Source organism: Microcaecilia unicolor, unplaced genomic scaffold (assembly GCF_901765095.1).
Source record: "Microcaecilia unicolor unplaced genomic scaffold, aMicUni1.1, whole genome shotgun sequence".
Classification (NCBI taxonomy): domain Eukaryota; kingdom Metazoa; phylum Chordata; class Amphibia; order Gymnophiona; family Siphonopidae; genus Microcaecilia; species Microcaecilia unicolor.
In genome coordinates, this window is record NW_021963664.1 from 30909 (window position 1) to 48793 (window position 17885).

The following is a 17885-nucleotide window of genomic DNA, read 5'->3' on the forward strand; positions in this document are numbered from 1 at the left end:
TGTCCAGTGGCTGCTTGCTAAGAAAGCAAACAGAATGTTAGGTATTATTAGGAAAGAAATGGAAAACAAAAATGAGAATGCTATAATACCTTTGTACTGCTCCATGGTGTGACAGCACCTCGAATACTGTGTACAATTCTGGTCCATCTCATGTCAAAAAAGGTATAGTGGAATTAGAAAAGATACAAAGAAGGGCGATGAAAATGATAAAGGGGATGGGGTGACTTCCCTATGAGGAAAGGCTAAAACGGTTAGGGCTCTTCAGCTTGGAGATGGCTGAGGGGAGATATGATAGAGGTTTATAAAATACTGAGTGGAGTGGAACAGGTAGATGTGAATCACTTGTTTACTCTTTCCAAAAATACTAGGACTAGGGGCACCAATGAAGCTACTAAGTAGTAAATGTAAAACAAATCTGAGAAAACTAATTCACTCAAGCTTATCTGATTTTCTTTTCTATGTTTTATTTCTATTTATTACCATTAAAGTGGATTACTGTGCTACCACTTCACTTAAGGTAACATAGTATAAGGTGCAATTACATTCTGGAATTCATTGCCAGAGAGTGTCGTAAATGCAGTTAGCTTAGCAGGGTTTAAAAAGGTGTAGTTAAGTTCTTAAAAGGAAAGTCCATAAGCCACTATTATGATGGACTTGGAAAAATCCACTGCTTATTCCTGAGACAAGCAGCATAAAATCTATCCTACTCTCTTCGGATCTTACCAGATACTTGGACCTGTATTGGCCACTGTTGGAAACAGGATGCTGGGCTTGATGGACCTTTGGTCTATCCCAGTATGGCACTGCTTATGCTCTTATGTTCTTAGATACAGGCAAGGGGGCACAAAGGGTATAGGGGCATGTTAGGGTTCCTGAGACTGAAGGCTGAAGGTGATTGCAAGGCCCGGGATAGAGAAATGCAAGGGAGTGTGGGACTAGGGGTATGGGAAGATGTGAGGGTGCGCAAGGGTGGAGCTGTGCATGAGGAGACACAAGGCCTGGGATAGAGGTGTATGTGAATGAGTGGTGGGATGTGATAGTAGGAGTGAGGATTGGGTTCTTTGTGTGATGAGCCAGAGCCCCCCCCCCCCCCCCCCCCCCCCCCCCCCCGTTATCCCTGCATCTTCAGCTGGACTGTGACACTCAGCAGGGGTTTCTTTTCTAGTGAAATGCAGACTGAATTTGCATCTCCTGCAAGCAGCAAGCCCACAGAGAGGTGCAGCCAGCTTAAAGTCCTGCTGAAAAACTGGGAAGCAGCTTTCCTGCTGCAGCACAAGAGGAAACCCAACAAGGTAAGGTGGCAGATGGCACTTAAGTGGAAAAGAGAGAGAAGAGCTGTCTTCTGTCTCCCTTCCACGAATCACGAGAAACCAGAAATCCTGTGGTCTGGCCGTCAGCCTGCACCTCCCATGGACCTCATCTCTTCTATCCCTGCCCCCTTAGACCTGATAAACACCAAGAGGCTGATTAGTACAAATTGCCTCCCAAGCCATAGTGAAGGTGCTGTGACCAGTTCTGAGTATAGTGAATAAGCTGGGAGTCAGCATGCATTTTCCACTTAATCTGTGCTTCCATGTTTTTCTTTCTTCCTCTACTAGTATCTCTTGCCCAGTATTTACCTACCTCCTGGAACTTGGTAGTTCTGGTGACTTGGTGGGAGAGGGTGAATACTTTTAGGCCATCTCTGGTATTAGGGATCGGTGGGAGGCAGGGATCTGCGATACAGTGACCAGCAATAATAACAGCAGACCACCAAGCAAACTCAAAAGCAGCAGTAGAAGTATAAAAGCTTTAATGCACAAATAAAACTGCCCGATGTGGCCATGTTTCACCTACAAGGCTGTGTCAGGGCAACTGCAGACCAGACACAAAACAGTTAGTATCAAAGTGAGGTGATTAAATTTGCAGATTACACAAAACTATCGAAGGTTGTTGAAACACATGGACTGTGAAAAATTGCAGGAAGACTGGACATCCAAATGGCAGATGAAGTTTAATGTGGACAAATCGAAAGTGATGCACATTAAGCTCTGGAACTCTTTGCTGGAAGATGTAGTAACTACAGTTAGCGTATCTGGGTTTAAAAAAGGTTTGGACAAATTCATGGAGGAAAGTTCATAATCTACTATTGAGACAGACATTGGGAAGCTACTGTCCAAACCTTTAGTAGCATGGAATGTTGCTACTATTTGGGTTTCTGCCAGGTACTTGTGACCTGGATTGGCCACTGCTGGAAGCAGGACACTAGGCTACATGGACCACTGGTCTGACCCAGTATGGCTATTTTTATGTTCTTTTGTAAAGTAATAAGCTATCAATAATAAACAATAGAACAATCCGATATAATAATTCTCACCACCAACGTTCTGAGTGACTACCTGTGTCTGTGGCTCCTGGAGTTGCTGAGCTAGACTCCGTAGCCAGGCTGACGTCACTCACACCTGATTCCCAGGCAGGGGGAAGAGTAGGGAAACCGTGTTTCCCTACTCCTCCCCCTGCCTGGGAATCACTCACACCTGATTCCCAGGCAGGGGGAAGAGTAGGGAAATCAGCTGTGAGTGCGCCGCTCCCTGCCACTTGCTCCGAGCAAGTGACAGGGAGCGGTGCATGAAAAATCGAGACGTGCGGCACCGTAAACAGCCATCAGACAACTCCCCCCTTGGTGCATCACCCAAGCCCCCCCCCCCCCCGGCACATCAAACACCCCCCTCCTCCCCCCCCCCCCCCGGCGCATCAAACCCCCTCGCCACCCACAGCTGCCACTGGTAACGCTGTCTGGCCGCTGCTGCTTCTGTTGAGCAGCAGCGGCCGCTACAAAAAGAAAAAAAAGCAATACATGTTTTTAAACATCAAGTGCGGCACCGCAGACAGCCATCAGGCATTGGCTGTCGGCTCTGCAGCCGCTCCTCCTCTCGCCTCCACGCCACTGCCCCTGGAGTAAGACCCCGGAGGAGCGCAGCGACGTGAGAGGCGAGAGGAGGAGCGGCTGCAGAGCCGACAGCCAATGCCGGATGGCTGTCTGCAGTGCCGCGCTTGATGTTTAAAAACATTTATGGCTTTTTTTTCTTTTTGTAGCGGCCGCTGCTGCTCAACAGGAGAAGCAGCAGCAGCCAGACAGCGTTACCAGTGGCAGCTGCGGGTGGCGAGGGGGGTTTGATGCGCAGGGGAGGGGAGGGTTGCTGGACATGGGTGGCTGGAGGGGGCATGGGGAGAGGAGGGTCGCTGGACATGGATGGCTGGGGGGGCAGGGGAGAGGGGGGTGGGGAGGGGGTCCTGAGGCCAGAGGGGTGGGGAGGGGAGGGGAGGGGGGCCCTGCGAGAGGGGGGGTGGGGGACCTGCAAGAGGGGGGGAACACACACACTGTCTCACATACACTCTCTCTGACACACTCTCTGTCTATCACACTCTAGAGAGGCATATTTTCAAAGCACTTAGCCTTCCAAAGTTCCATAGAAACCTATGGAACTTTGGAAGGCTAAGTGCTTTGAAAATATGCCTCTCCGTCTCTCTCACACACACACACACTCTGTCTCTCATTCTCTCTCTGACACACACACTCCATCTCTCACACACACTCTCTCAAACATACACACTCCAAGGAAAACCTTGCTAGCGCCCATTTCATTTCTGTCAGAAACGGGCCTTTTTTACTAGTAAATAATAATGATGAAAATCATAAAGATACAATTCAAATGAAAACATAAATAGAAGCCATGCAGATTAAGTTATAAAAGTAATAAACAGAGTGCTACAAAACAAACAGAATGCGTGAGCAGCTTAGGTTGAAGTCACTAGTTGTGTCCGCATTCCACCTGCAATTGTGAATTCAGTGGCAACTACATTCAGTGTGCCTTATTCAATGTACATCAAGGAAGAGTGACTTATATCAGAGGAATATTACAGTAAATGATGGGACATACCTAGGGAGCGATAAAGCAAAACTTGCATCCCTCTTGAATCACAAAAGATCAAATCTAAAAAGCCATAGAACTAAATCACAAAAAGGCAAATCTTTAAACAAAGTCTTAAAAGTACTTTAAGTACAAAACTAATAACTTGGATCCAAGATGGCATCTAGAGAAGCTTGTGTGTTCTGAGCTCCTGAGAAAATCTGAAGCAGCCAAACGCTAAGGAGATTTCCCCATATGATATGATGGGGAAACAAAAAGGGAAAGCTAGGGGTCTTACCTCCTCAACCCCGGCAACGATCCCTCCTACGCGCCAAGCAACTTTAGAAAACTTTGGGGTGAGAGCACTTGGGGAACAAAGGCTTGCCTCGATGGGTTCCACATCATCAGACGCGGATCATAGCATAGAGGGAGTGTCACTGAGCCCTCCCTCTTGCACAGCTCCCCCGCGACCCGGGAGAGATTTGGCGCCGATGGAGTTACAGCGAGTGGAGTTGATTGATGAGCCAGTGCTTGCTGTGAGAGGAGGACCTCGCAACGCCCCAACCCCGACCGGATTGACAGCGGAGGGGATACCGGGAGTGCTGTTCTCCTCTTCTTCTGCTCGGGGTTTACCTTCCAGTGGGAACAGAGGTTTGTTGAGACCAGCTGTGGTGACGATGGAGTCATTGTGGGACACTATACAAGGATTGAACTCCACTCTCACATCTATTTCAAACTATTGACCTTGCCTGCTGTATGTTTATGTAGATTGTTGTAAGCCACATTGGGCCTACCCTTGGGTGGGAAATTGTGGGATATAAGTGCTGTAAATAAATAAGTTAATTAATTCTGTTCCTCTTTGTAGATTTGATAATATGGCTGAACTTTTTGCTGTGGTGAAGACCTTGCAGGCTTTGGAAAAAGCTTATATCAAAGACTGTGTTTCTCCAAGCGAGTAAGTGATGTATGTCCTTACAGAGCTATTGTAAGATATTTAGGGGGTATAGTTATCAACATGGGCCAGTGTTAAGATGTGCTATTTTAGCACAGGTCCCATTGTATGCAGTGAGACCTAGTTACTAATAACTGGAGTTAACAGTAAAACAACAGATTGATAACTGCGTCACTTAGAAGGCAGTAGGTGCCAAATTTCCAGGACAAGAACCATATCCAGTTCCCAAGGGGAGGGATTGTCCTGGTCAGGAACAGTATTCAGCCCCTCTCTCCCCCAGAAAAGCGATTCCATGAAATAAGAGGGTGATTCCCAAGGCCAGGAATAGATTTGTCCTGAGGATGAAGGCTTAAAACGTATTCTTGCCAATGATATAAGTGCAGTGCATTGGTATCCTGGAGAGAGTACAGCAAAGGGATGCTGACATTCTGAAGAAATCATTTTTTGCTGTAATCACAGGGATGAGGCTATGTGTGTTTTACTTTGTAATTCTGTTCTGGTACTGCAGGTACACAGCCGCCTGCTCCCGATTACTGGTGCAATATAAAGCTGCCTTCAAACAGGTGCAGGGTGCGGAGGTGGGATCTATTGATGACTTCTGCAGGAAATACAGGGTGAGTCTTGCTGTTGGAACAGGAGAAACTCCAGTGAGTAGGTCTGCATGGACATTTCTGGTAGCCATCCGAGTTGGAGTCACTCCTGTCAGAGTTCCTGGAACTCAGTAAAATATGTGCCTGATTTGGGGCAAATCCTGTGCTACTGCATGGAGCTTCAATTTACATGGCTTTTCCTTCTGAACTACTCTTTGCTAGAGCAAGTAACTTCTCCTCCCAAGAGGGGACAGTAGAAGACTTGCTCAGCTTCCATTCCATTTTGTTTTGTACCTTCATCTTTTTGTTTCGACTCTTGCTTTTCCCCTCCGCTCTTAACCTTTCTCCAACAGCCTGTCTTCCTTGGAGGCCAACTGTACTAGCAGCTCTTGTTTCCCAGCCTGGAACTAGCTGCCACTCCTGCCTCTACTCCTCCCCACCCTTGGCCTGATGGTGGCTCATACCCAGCCCAAACCAGAGTCCGGTTTCAAACTAAGGCAGCTTTCATGTGCCAAATTTTAGGTTTATTTGTGACTTGATGCTTGGGTTTTGCAATCTCTGATCCTAAATAGGATAGAAGAAGCTTATACAGTTGTTTAAAAATGCTTTGTAAAGATCAAGCATTAGATGAAAAAGAATAAAATTCCTTGGATTGGAAGGTGCAGAATTAAGAGACCACTTATAAATGCAATGTTGGGCATTGTTACTATTCCATTATCCTCTTCTGTTCGGAGTCTATGGATTAATCCTAAATCCAAATTAAATAATAATAACCCTAATAAATTGTTGACTATTGAGTTATTCTTGGTGGGTCAGGTGATAACGTAAATGTTTATGGAAATTGAAAATCTAATCTAGGGTCCCCACAGCAGATTACCAAAAGGTTACATGCAGGATACAAACAATCTATAAGAGGCTAAAAATAAATGATTTTTAAAATATGCTAAATAAAAAGGTCTTTAAGGAGTGTCAGAAAATTAGATTAGGCTTCAAAAGTCTTAACTTCCTAGGTAAGGCGTTTCAAATTGCCACTGCCTGATAACTAACAGAACCTTCAAGTACTTTTTTAAAACATACTTTTTCACAGAAGGGAAAAGTAAGGTAGGGACAAAGTTCGAACGTGACATTGTAGAATTGGTTTCAAAAATGAATTGAACATTCTGGACCAAAGTCCTCCAAAACTTATAGATAATGCAAGCCAATGTGAATTCCATTCTTGCAAAAATTATCAAATTTATGACAATGAAAGATCATTTTTGCTGCTACATTCTGCAAGGTTTGTAATGTCAATCTGAGAGAGAGAACCAGGGCTTGAACCAAAAGAGAGAAAGGACCTTCAAAAAAGCAACATATTGACCGTAACTGGTGAAGTTTGAAAAATACTTTATTTTTTTTTCTTTTTAAGTATAATATATCTGAGTTTGCAGAGTAAGCTGTGAATCAAGTATAAATCCCAGAACTTTGGTAGTTCAGTCAGCCTGGCGAGTAGTGGTGTATAATGCAAGCAGTTATTGTCCCAAAGGTAATCTGTTCATTGTTTATCCACTATTCCTTCTGACAGCTTTGCCAACAGAGGTACACTTGCAGTGGGGTGAAAGCTAGCTGGTTCACTTAAATCTAGACCTCCGATACTACCTAAAACTGTAGAGTACTGCTCAATATTTAACAACTTATTAATAAAAGAAGTAAGCCACTCAATTACTTGTCAGCGAGGATTAAGATAGGAAGTGCAGCTATCTAAAGGACAAGATGAAGTAGATAGTTTTTGCAGCAAAGGTGACACTTGTCTCCATTATGGAAAGATCTGCACTGGCTACAAGTATCATTTCACATCTCCTAAGTTAAAAAGCATACAAGCTTTTCCCATTATAGATGAAAAGGATTATTCTGCCACATTTTCTGGTTAATATATTGGAGTGGGAAAATATTGTGTACCTTTTCAAAAGGTGAGTAATTAAATATTAAAATCTGAATATTGGGAAATTAAGTTCAAGGTGATCTACATTCTGTTAGTAGGTATTTTGCTGTCCCCCAAGGGTTTAAAACATAGATTTGCTTTCTCCTCATGATCCGAGCTCAGATAGGAGTAACATTCATACATGAAATCTCTCCAACTTGCCTGTGGTTCATGTCTCCCTACAGCTGGACTGCCCATTAGCCATGGAGAGGATTAAGGAGGATCGGCCCATCACCATCAAGGATGACAAGGGGAACCTCAACCGCTGCATCGCAGACATTGTCTCTGTAAGTGGCCATTAACATGAGCATCCTTGGCTGTCAGTGACGTGTTTACCTGGAAGTCATCCTTGGGATAAGTAATATGGCTCACACACAGCAGGGGTATAGCCACCGGGGGAGAGGGGGGTCTGCCCCCCCCTTTTTTTTTTGGCTCAGGCCTCTTCCAGAATTGTGACACCAGATGCCTGGCTGGCGAGGATGCTCAAGCCCCACCAGCCAAAGAGATTCTCTGCCCAAGCTCCTGTCTGGTGCCTGAGCAGCAGGAAGTCGATGGGGTGCTCCAGCCACTGATGCTGGCATTTCTGTGCATGCTCATTTCAAGCATTAAACTGAATATGCATGGAAGTGCCAGTGTCAGAGGGCAGAGCACCCTGCTGACTTTCATGTTGCTCAAACAGCACGAACGGAGGCTCCGTTAAGAATCCCTTCAGCTGGTAGGGCTTGAGCATCCCTGCCAACAAAGGTATGATTTGGTGGGGCAGCATTGGTGGAGGGGGGTAGAACTGGGAGGAAATGTTTGGCCTCCCCAAAAATCAAGATCTGGCAACGCCCCTGGCATACAGGTGAATGAAAGGACACAATGCATGCATATTGAGGGTAACTTTCAAAACTGTATGGGCAGATATGAAGTCTGCAGGTACAAAGGGAAAGTATGTATATGCTTTCCCTTTATTTTATTTTAGTTATTTAAAATCTTTTAAAACACCCCACATCAAAACGTTCTGCAGAGATTGCACCTGTTTTCTGAGGGTACTTTTTACAGCTAAAAGAAAGTGCATGGTTTTGAAAATGCAAAACATATGTTGTAGCAGCCATTGTCCTGAACCTGTCTCCAGGAATGCCTCCATTAAGATGAAGGTCCAAGTGCATGCATTACGGTCCAGCATATGGACTTGTCCTTGCATATAGGGTGGGTAGATTCAAAGAACATTTAGACCAGCAAATAGCTTTTGAAAATTACTCTTATTACCTGCTGTGTGATTGGCTGCTGAGGATTTAGCCCTTATTGACATGGAGTGGAGGAGTAGTTTAATGGTTAGTGCAGTGAGCTGACATCCTGGGGAACTGGGTTTGATTCCCACTTCAGCTCCTTGTGACCCTAGACAAGTCACTTAACCCTCCATTACTCCAGGTACCAAAAAAAACCCAAAACACACCTTAGATTGTGAGCCTACCAGGGACAGAGAAAGTACTGCATATAACATGTACTGCGCTGTGTAAGTCTAGGAGCGCTATAAGTATCAGTGTGCGTGCCAGGTCCAAACACTGTAAAATGCCTTTCTGTAAAGTTTTTTTGTACTGCGGGCTGCATGGTGTAGTGAGGCATCTGTGTTGACTCATTTGCTTTCTTTCAGCTCTTTATCACAGTGATGGACAAGCTACGTCTGGAGATTCGTGCCATGGATGAGGTCAGAAAGACTCCTAAGACATTCCTTTACGTGTCTAACCATATTTCATGTAGTGCTACCAAAACATGGTTCTAGTTAAGAGAAAGATCTTGTTTCAGTTTCAATTGTTGCTGTATTCTCTCCTGGTGCTAAATAATTGAACAAAGGTATTTTGGAATCTTCTCCTTTTTTATTTGCTTAATGAACGGATTAATCCAGTAGATGGGAAAAATCTATAAATTGCATCATGAGTTAAACTTGAGGATTGATTGGATGGTTGTCCTGATTCATGGCTGTCGGTTTTTGAGGACAGTATCTCATGTTACCAGAAGCCAAGCCTGGAGCGTAGCATGCTGTCTGAGCAAATGCCATGATTTTGTGAAATGAAGTGATCTGCAAAAATTAGAATAATAGTCTAATATTTGGCAGTTAAAGTTTAAAGCAAAGAAGGGTAGAGTGATGATGCACATGGGGAGTAGAAATTCTAAGGAGCTGTGTGTCCTAGGAGGTGAGAGGCTGATATGTACAGACAGGGATCTTGGGGTGATAGTGACTGAAGGTGACAAAATAGTGTGACAAGGCGGTGGTCATAGTCAGAAGAATGCTAGACTGCATAGAGAGAGGTATAAACCAGCAGAAGAAAGGAGGTGTTGATGCCCCTGTACAAGTTGTTGGTGAGGTCCCACCTGGAGTATTGTGTTTTTTGGAGGCCGTGTCTTGCTAAGGACATTAAAAGACTTGAAGCAGTTCAGACGAAAGTGATGAAAATGGTATGGGGGGTTGTGCCAAAAGACCTAGGAGAACAGACTGGAAGACCTGACTGTGTATACCCTAGAGGAAGGAAGGACTTGGGAGTTATGATGCAGATGCTTAAATACTTGAAAGGTGTTAATATACAAACAGATCTTTTCTAGAGACGGGGAAATGGTAAAACTAGAGGACATGAATTAAGGTTGTGAGGTGGTAGACTTGGGAGTAACGTCAGGAAGTACTTTTTCACAGAGCGGGTGGTGGATGCCGGGAATGCCCTCCTGAGGGAGGTAGTGGAGATAAAAACAGTGATGGAATTGAAAAAGGAATGGGATGAACACAGAGGATCCTCTAATTAGAAAGAGGATGGTATATAAAATTAAAAAATCGTAAATGACTGCATGCATATTGATGTGTTGAATGGGCTTAGAGAGCGACTCTGGCTGTGAGGAACTAAGTCCAGTGCTTGGCAGACTTCTACAGTCTGTGTCACGTATATGGCAAGACAGATTTCTTTTTACTATCACTCCCATTATTATTAAACATGTACAATTTTGCATACGCACTGGCCCAGGCTAAGGAGGATCTGCATCTGCTGTACTCAGGCCCATGCCTTAAAAAGGAAGTCTGCCACTGCATTTGCACAGAAAAGGAATTGGATCCTCTGCTTTTCAAGTCCTGGCCAGAAGAACCGCTTCCACTGTGGTGGGCTCCAGTGAAGAGCTGCTTGTACTGCAGTGTGACTAGCCCAGGAGGAGGTGCATGTGCTGTTATCTAGAATGGCAGACCTGAATGAAAATTTGCTTCTGTTACTGAGAGACACTATCATTGGTCTGGGCTGCACGTGAAGACTACTGCTGTCACCACTGCCAGGGGGGAGAGAGAGAAGGCAAAAAGTTAAAAAGAAAATATATTGAAGTCAAATGACATTATAAACAGGGCTGTGGAGTTGCTACACCAAACCTTTTACTCCAACTCTATTTTTCTATTGTCCAACTCTGACTCCTACCGATATTAAGCTTTACATTTTTTGTTCTCAATCTAAAGTATTGGTAAATATAATGTATATATTATATATAAATGCATATATATATTACATATAGTAAGTTTTTATTTTGAAGCTGAAGTTTGAGTTGGTACATTTTTTTCAACTCTGACTCTACAACCCTGATTATAAGAATCGGTAAAATAATACTAAATATAGGGGAAAAGTACTAAAATAGAATAAAATGCAAAAGAGAAAAGTTATACAAGGTAAAGTGGAGCCAGGGTGGGAAGGTTTTCCCTGGCTCTTAAAAACAATTTTGGCTAGTGCCCTAGGTCTTAGAACTAATGTCCCCACATCTTGAGTTTGGTAATCAAAGAGCTGTTGTGCTAATTGATGTCAAAACAGTGAAGATACTACAAGATGAGATGTACAAAAACAGGAGCTGTGGCCATAATAACAAGTGGCTGCATCTTTTATGGAGTAGTTTTAAGGATATGTGGGTTATACATATAAATAAAATACAAGGTAGAAAAGAGGCATGGGATTATAAAAGTAACAAAGATTTCTTCCATTGTGTGGAAATGTTTAGGTACTTCTGGTCAAACTGTGCTTCAGTGAGTTCCTAAGTGAGTAATAGAAGCTGGAACAACCTCAGCCTTTGCATTATTCTACCCCCCAACACCAAAGACTTTAGTTTCCTGGAAGCTGTTCAGCAGATCATAGGAATAACTAACTTTCAGTAGCTCCTCATCCTTGACCTGCAGCTTTTCCTCTTGCTGTGTCGCCTGTAGTAAAAGCTTTACCTTTGTGAAAAGTGTCCACCAATGCTAGTGACATAGTTTGAGATATGCTGCACAATTCCGCTGCAACACTGCAGTGTTCTCAGCTCCAAAGGGAGGATCTTTCACACGACAGCTGCATTGTCAACTCTCACAGAGAGGGAAGTTGAAGAGATTATCCACCAGGATTGCCAGGCTCTGCATGGTCTGTGGAATACCTTTCAAACTACCTGATGCCAGAACCCATGCACTCTTAAGAGCCATACCCAGAGCCCTAAAGTACAAAGCCCTTAAATCCATTCTGTTTTGATGTTTTCATCGAATGGACCACCATAAGCAGCACTTTTATCAAGGAACAGGTAAATGTACATCCGTAAACACAAGCAGAAATAAGTCTATCTGGTTGCCAAAATCTGCTTATCCTGTTGAAGATATGAAAGGTAATTCTAGAATCTGGGCATCCGCCTTTACATGCATAATTGTGTAAAATACTAGCATTTACACATGTCCATGTACACTTACTCGCATGAGTTCTATTCTGCAAATACCCGATTCACTTACAGTGAGAATTTCTGCAAGGGGCTCCCAGTTACACATGTAACTTACAGTTGGACGTGGCACTCAGCTGTGGGCACCTAAATGTTGGGTTACATCAGTGTTTTATCATGGAATCTGGACACCCAGGTTCCCTTATAAAATACCCTCCTACCTCATTCTCAGGGTGCCTAAATAGAGGAGCCCAGTTGGAGAATTGTCCCATAATCCATACTTGTGTACATGGTAGCACAGCACCATTTAACCTAACTACTGGACTCATTAATTTAACTAACAGTTTTGTAATACAGAATACCTTTATTTTCTGTGGTATAAGTTAAGCTACTTCATCCTAGAGACGGAAGTAAGAGCCTGGTGGTTAGAGCAGTGGGCTGAGAATCAGGGAATCCAGGGTTGAAATGCCATGGTGGTTCCTTGTGATCTTGGGCAAATCACTTAACCCTCTGGTAGAAAATTAGATTATAAGCCCTCTGGGGGCAGGAAAATACCTACTGTTCCTGTATATAACTTGCCTTGAACTAGCACTGAAAAGGCTTGAGTTAAAGCCCTTACCCTGGCAGTGAAAAGCAGAGGCAGGAGCTGCGCATTAGGCCAAAGAAAATTAGAAGGGTTCAGATAAAAGCAGAGTCTGAGAATGTGAGAAAAGGAAATGTGTTTTCCCTTTAGTAGTATCTGTGAGGAGCACTTGCTCCCCCTAGTGCTATATATTCTCTATTTAACAGAGCAATGCAAAGATTCACAAACCTGCTGTATGGTGGTCTCCAATAGCGAGCTGCCCGGGAATGGGGTTAGCGGGGATTCCACAGAGATGGACCGGGGTGTGTGGGGTTCCAGCGGAAGTGTAGGCCTGCCCTCCCTGAACATATCTCAATGTACCCTGCTGGTCTAGTGGCCTCTTCGGGGCAAGAAAGATCCCCCCTCTTTCCTGCCTGCTACCATCGCTTCATCAAAATGGCCGCTGAGACTTCCACGGAAGTCTTGCAAGGTCACTGCTTGAAGTCTTGGCAGCCATTTTAAAGAAGCGGCGGTAACAATTGGATCAGCTCCAGCAGGAAAGAATGGGGATCTTTTCTACCCCTAAGAGGCCATTAGATCCACCAGGGTGCATTGAGGTATGGTTGGAGAGGGCACCCAGACTCAGTGCTGGAGGGGAGGGGAGGTGGATGAATGGATGGACTCATGGGAGGGAGGGGGGTGGATGGAATGTGGGTGCAGGAGGGGGGCTGGAAAAAGATTGGCGAGGGGGAAAGGGGGAAATAGAGCATATGGGGAAGAGGTTAAGGCGATATGCTGCTCATGAATGTTTGCTTTTTTGAAAATGTACATCTTTTTAAATTTTGTACTCTGTTAAATACAAAATTTTTAAAAAGTACATTTTCATTGCTTTCAGAATCTGGCTTTCTTTGGAATTGTGTAGGGGGGGAGGGGAACAAGCTGACTGTGCAGTGGTAGGCGGGGCTAGGTGGGCCAGGGGTAGGGATGGCGATTACTTGTGGTAGGGACAGGTTAGATTTCTGTCCCAGTCAACTCTTTAGTCTCCAAGTGTCAGGGGACTGGATCTGAATTGCTATACAATGCCACTGTGGTCTATATACATTCATGTGATGAACGGGCATTCGCTGCTGCCATTGTGGTTTGTTGGGTCTTCGTTCACAGATCCAACCAGATCTGCGAGAGCTGATGGAGACCATGAACCGGATGAGCCATCTGCCTCCAGACTTTGAGGGTAGAGAGAAGGTCAACTTGTGGTGAGTGGTGTCACTGCTGGCGATCACTTTGTTGTACAGAAAGGAGAGGAAAGGTGTAAGGAAACAAGTTCCACACTGCATCTGTCTCATTCTCTGGGGCTTTTTTGTTTTGTACCAGAGTCCACCAAATAATGCAAGTTATTACTGAATAATGAAATGTATGATATACATAAAAAACAAAATGAGATAGTAATTGAAAGAAATTATTTCCCTACACACCTCTAGCAAGTCTCTTCATAAAATGTGTAAATTGCTTCTCTAAAAAAACATGTGAAGTACTATAAAAACATAAAATATATTTAAAAACAGACAGTAAACAAATGTAGAAATAAGTATTGCTTTGTAAACCATTAATATCCAGCTTGTGTGTGTGTCTGTCTGTCTGAGTAACTTTCTCACACTCAGGAGCTAGTGTAGAGCAGAAGTTCAGCAACATGTCTGTCTGTCGCTTACACTGTAGGGCTGTTGTATAGTAGTGTGTATTTCTGTCTCATACTCTTGGGCTGGTGTATAGCAGAAGTCCACTACTACTACTACTTATCATTTCTATAGCGCTACTAGACATACCCAGTGCTGTACACTTGAACGTGAAGAGACAGTCCCTGCTCGACAGAGCTTACAATCTAATTAGGACAAACAAGAGATAAGGGAATATTAAAGTGAGGATGATAAAATAAGGGTTCTGAACCAGTGAACAAGGGTTAGGAGTTAAAAGCAGCATCAAAAAGGTGGGCTTTTAGCTTAGATTTGAAGACGGTCAGAGATGGAGCTTGACGTACCGGCTCAGGGAGTCTATTCCAGGCATATGGTGTAGCAAGATAAAAGGAACGGAGTCTGGAGTTAGCAGTGGAGGAGAAGGGTGCAGATAAGAGAGATTTACCCAGTGAACGGAGTTCCCGGAGAGGAATGTAGGGAGAGATGAGAGTGGAGAGGTACTGAGGAGCTGCAGAGTGAATGCACTTATAGGTCAATAAGAGGAGTTTGAACTGTATGCGGAAACGGATAGGAAGCCAGTGAAGTGACTTGAGGAGAGGGCTAATATGAGCATAACGACCCTGGCATGTCTGTCTTTTTGTCCCCCTATGATTTGTGACTGCAAGTTACAGAACCTTAGTATAATGTCTTGTTAAAAATTATATATCTCACACTATCTGGGTGGGTTACAAAAAACATGCACAATAATTAAACAATACAAAAATTCCAAAACAAACCATTCCAATTTCCTACTTACATATAAAAATATTAACTATAATAACCAGGGCTAGATCAGATTTATTCTTAAGCTAATAGGCCAGACTGATTTCATACACATTAGACTACACTACGATAAGCTTCTTCCAATAGTACTGTCTTGAACTCCTTGAGAGAAAGGAGTAACCTTATGACAAAAGCTGGTAGCTCATGCCAAAGCTTGGGACCCATCACTCTAAACATAGATCTCCTATGCACAGCCATTCTAATTAGATGAAAAGAGGGTACCTCTGGTACATAAGTACATAAGTACATAAGTAGTGCCATACTGGGAAAGACCAAAAGTCCATCTAGCCCAGCATCCTGTCACCGACAGTGGCCAATCCAGGTCAAGGGCACCTGGCACGCTCCCCAAACGTAAAAACATTCCAGACAAGTTATACCTAAAAATGCGGAATTTTTCCAAGTCCATTTAATAGCGGTCTATGGACTTGTCCTTTAGGAATCTATCTAACCCCTTTTTAAACTCCGTCAAGCTAACCGCCCGTACCACGTTCTCCGGCAACGAATTCCAGAGTCTAATTACACGTTGGGTGAAGAAAAATTTTCTCCGATTCGTTTTAAATTTACCACACTGTAGCTTCAACTCATGCCCTCTAGTCCTAGTATTTTTGGATAGCGTGAACAGTCGCTTCACATCCACCCGATCCATTCCACTCATTATTTTATACACTTCTATCATATCTCCCGGTTACACCACCAAAGAACTCTGCTAGGCTGATAAAGACGCAAGAGTAGGTGAAATCAATTTATGAAGCGCCTTAAAAACTAAACATTACTGTTTGCTCAATTAGTAACCAATGGAAACTTTTTAAAATAGGTGTAATGAGTGTACTTAGGCACACCAGCCAGAACTCCGGCGGTCACATTTTGTGCCTATTGCAAAGCTTTAAGGCAATTATTTGTAAGACCCAGCAACAAACTGTAGAAATAATCAAAATAAGGAAAAATCAGACTTTGTACCACCATCCTAAAATTAAAAGGTCTTAAAGCTTGTAAGACAACTGAGATTTTTTTTTTTACTTAGAAAAAAATCAAACTAGTTAATTTGGTGACTTGATATTTCATACTTAGTCCAGTATCAAGAACATAAGAGTAGCCATACTGGGTCAGACCAGTGGTTTCCAACACTGACCAATCCAGGGCACAGGTACCTGCCAGAAACCCAATTAGCATTCCATGCTACAAATTCTAGGACAAGCGGTGGCTTCCCCCATGGCCACCTCTAAATTACACAGTTTATGAGCAATCTGTTTTTATATCATCCAAGCATAGTCAGATAACAAAATCTGAGTTTTTAACATGTTGAGCTTCAAATGATTTCCCCTCAGCTACTTATTAATCATATTCAAATATAAGTGTAGATTCTCAAATGTTGCAGTAACTGAATTCTGTATTCACTCTGCTCTCTCTCCGATTTGTTATTGCAGGTTACAGAAGCTCAGCAACATGTCTGCCTCAGATGAGCTGGATGATTCACAGGTCCGACAGATGCTTTTTGATCTGGAGTCTGCATACAATGCCTTCAACCGTTTTCTTCACTCCTGAATACTGACCAGCCTGGCCTATGCTTCCCTCCATGAACTTGTTGACACTCACTGGAAAATGCCATCCATGTAGAAATCAGCCACATCCATCTTTATAAAGAGCACCTTCCTGCCTTCCATTTTAATCCACTAGTACTGTGGCCAACTTAGCATTACAGACATGGTGATGAAGGTAATGGCAGTGGAAACTGTGGCGCCTGTGTTCCTCAAGCAATTGGATAGGATGCTAGGAATTGGCCCCCAGGGTTATGACTGATTGTGGGTCTAGAAGCAAGCTGCATCGCTCAGCCAATCCATGAGTGCGGATGTGGGGTATCATCCTGGGTGTTTGGCTTTACAATGGAGATCAATAAAAGCCCCACTAAATTTTCTCTTTTATTAGTGTAACATTTGTAAACCTCTGCTGGGACCTAAATTTGAGGATGGCAGACCAGTTATCTAAAGGGGAAGCAACCCTATTAAAAGCAGTCCTGGCCTTTTGTTTAGTCATGGCAGGTGTCAGTCGGAAACCATTTACCTGATGTGTAAAGAACAAGGGGAAGGGAGGAGAATGCAGAGTATGAGGTATGTGAGTTGCAGGGCAAGTATGTTTGTGTGGGAGAGTATGAATGAGGTGGTAGCATCAGTGAGAATTGGGGGGGGGGGGGGGGGGAAGTGTTGAGTTATGGCTAGACAGCACCATGTATGTGAATCTTGATGGATAAGCAGTGACAGAAGTGCCACATTTCACTGACACCTTAGTCTCTGATTTTTGCAGCCAGAATACAAAGTTTGGTTCTAATGCTCAAGCTTTGTATTATTTGTTATTTATCAAAATGAGAATGAGGTGAGGACTAGGCAGGATTTGGCACAAACAGATCTGCTATACCAGTGATGAATGAAATGTGTCTTCTGTAACATTTGCTGTTTTATTTAATTATAACTTGTACTCCTTTTACATCAGTAATAAAAAGCACTTATGTTATTATAACAGCAGTTTTGAAACATCAGGGTCATGGGGTTAGAAATAGAGGGATAGGACCACCCTGCATCTCTATTATGATCTATAAGTAGAGTTAGGGAATGTTCACAGGGCTGCTCTCTCCTCGGCCGTGGACCTTGTTAGACTGGAAATCCAAGACAGACTAGGTGTTTGCCTAGAGCAGCAGCCCTACAGCAAAGTGAAAAAAGTCCTTTTACTCCCCCCCCCCCCCCCCCCCCTTGATGTCA

General features: G+C 43.6%; 1 protein-coding gene across 1 annotated transcript; it reads left to right on the forward strand.

Moving 5' to 3' along the window:
* The first annotated feature begins 860 nt into the window (after positions 1 to 860).
* LOC115459548 (vacuolar protein sorting-associated protein 28 homolog) lies at positions 861 to 17646 on the forward strand. Its single transcript, XM_030189362.1, has 8 exons — positions 861 to 941; positions 1255 to 1292; positions 4756 to 4845; positions 5351 to 5456; positions 7575 to 7676; positions 9026 to 9079; positions 13787 to 13878; positions 16560 to 17646. Exons 1-8 carry the CDS (start codon positions 861 to 863, stop codon positions 16675 to 16677), a joined length of 681 nt encoding a protein of 226 aa, XP_030045222.1. The 3' UTR covers positions 16678 to 17646.
* The last annotated feature ends 239 nt before the right edge of the window (positions 17647 to 17885 follow it).

What these genes read in the sequence shown, in the direction of transcription:
- LOC115459548 (XM_030189362.1), top strand. Translation starts at nt 861, where the DNA reads ATGTTAGGGTTCCTGAGACTGAAGGCTGAAGGTGATTGCAAGGCCCGG. An exon ending in AAGGGAGTGTGGGACTAGGG is followed by an intron (nt 942 to 1,254) that starts GTATGGGAAGAT and finishes AAAACTGGGAAG; the next exon opens with CAGCTTTCCTGCTGCAGCAC. An exon ending in AGAGAGAAGGTCAACTTGTG is followed by an intron (nt 13,879 to 16,559) that starts GTGAGTGGTGTC and finishes TTGTTATTGCAG; the next exon opens with GTTACAGAAGCTCAGCAACA.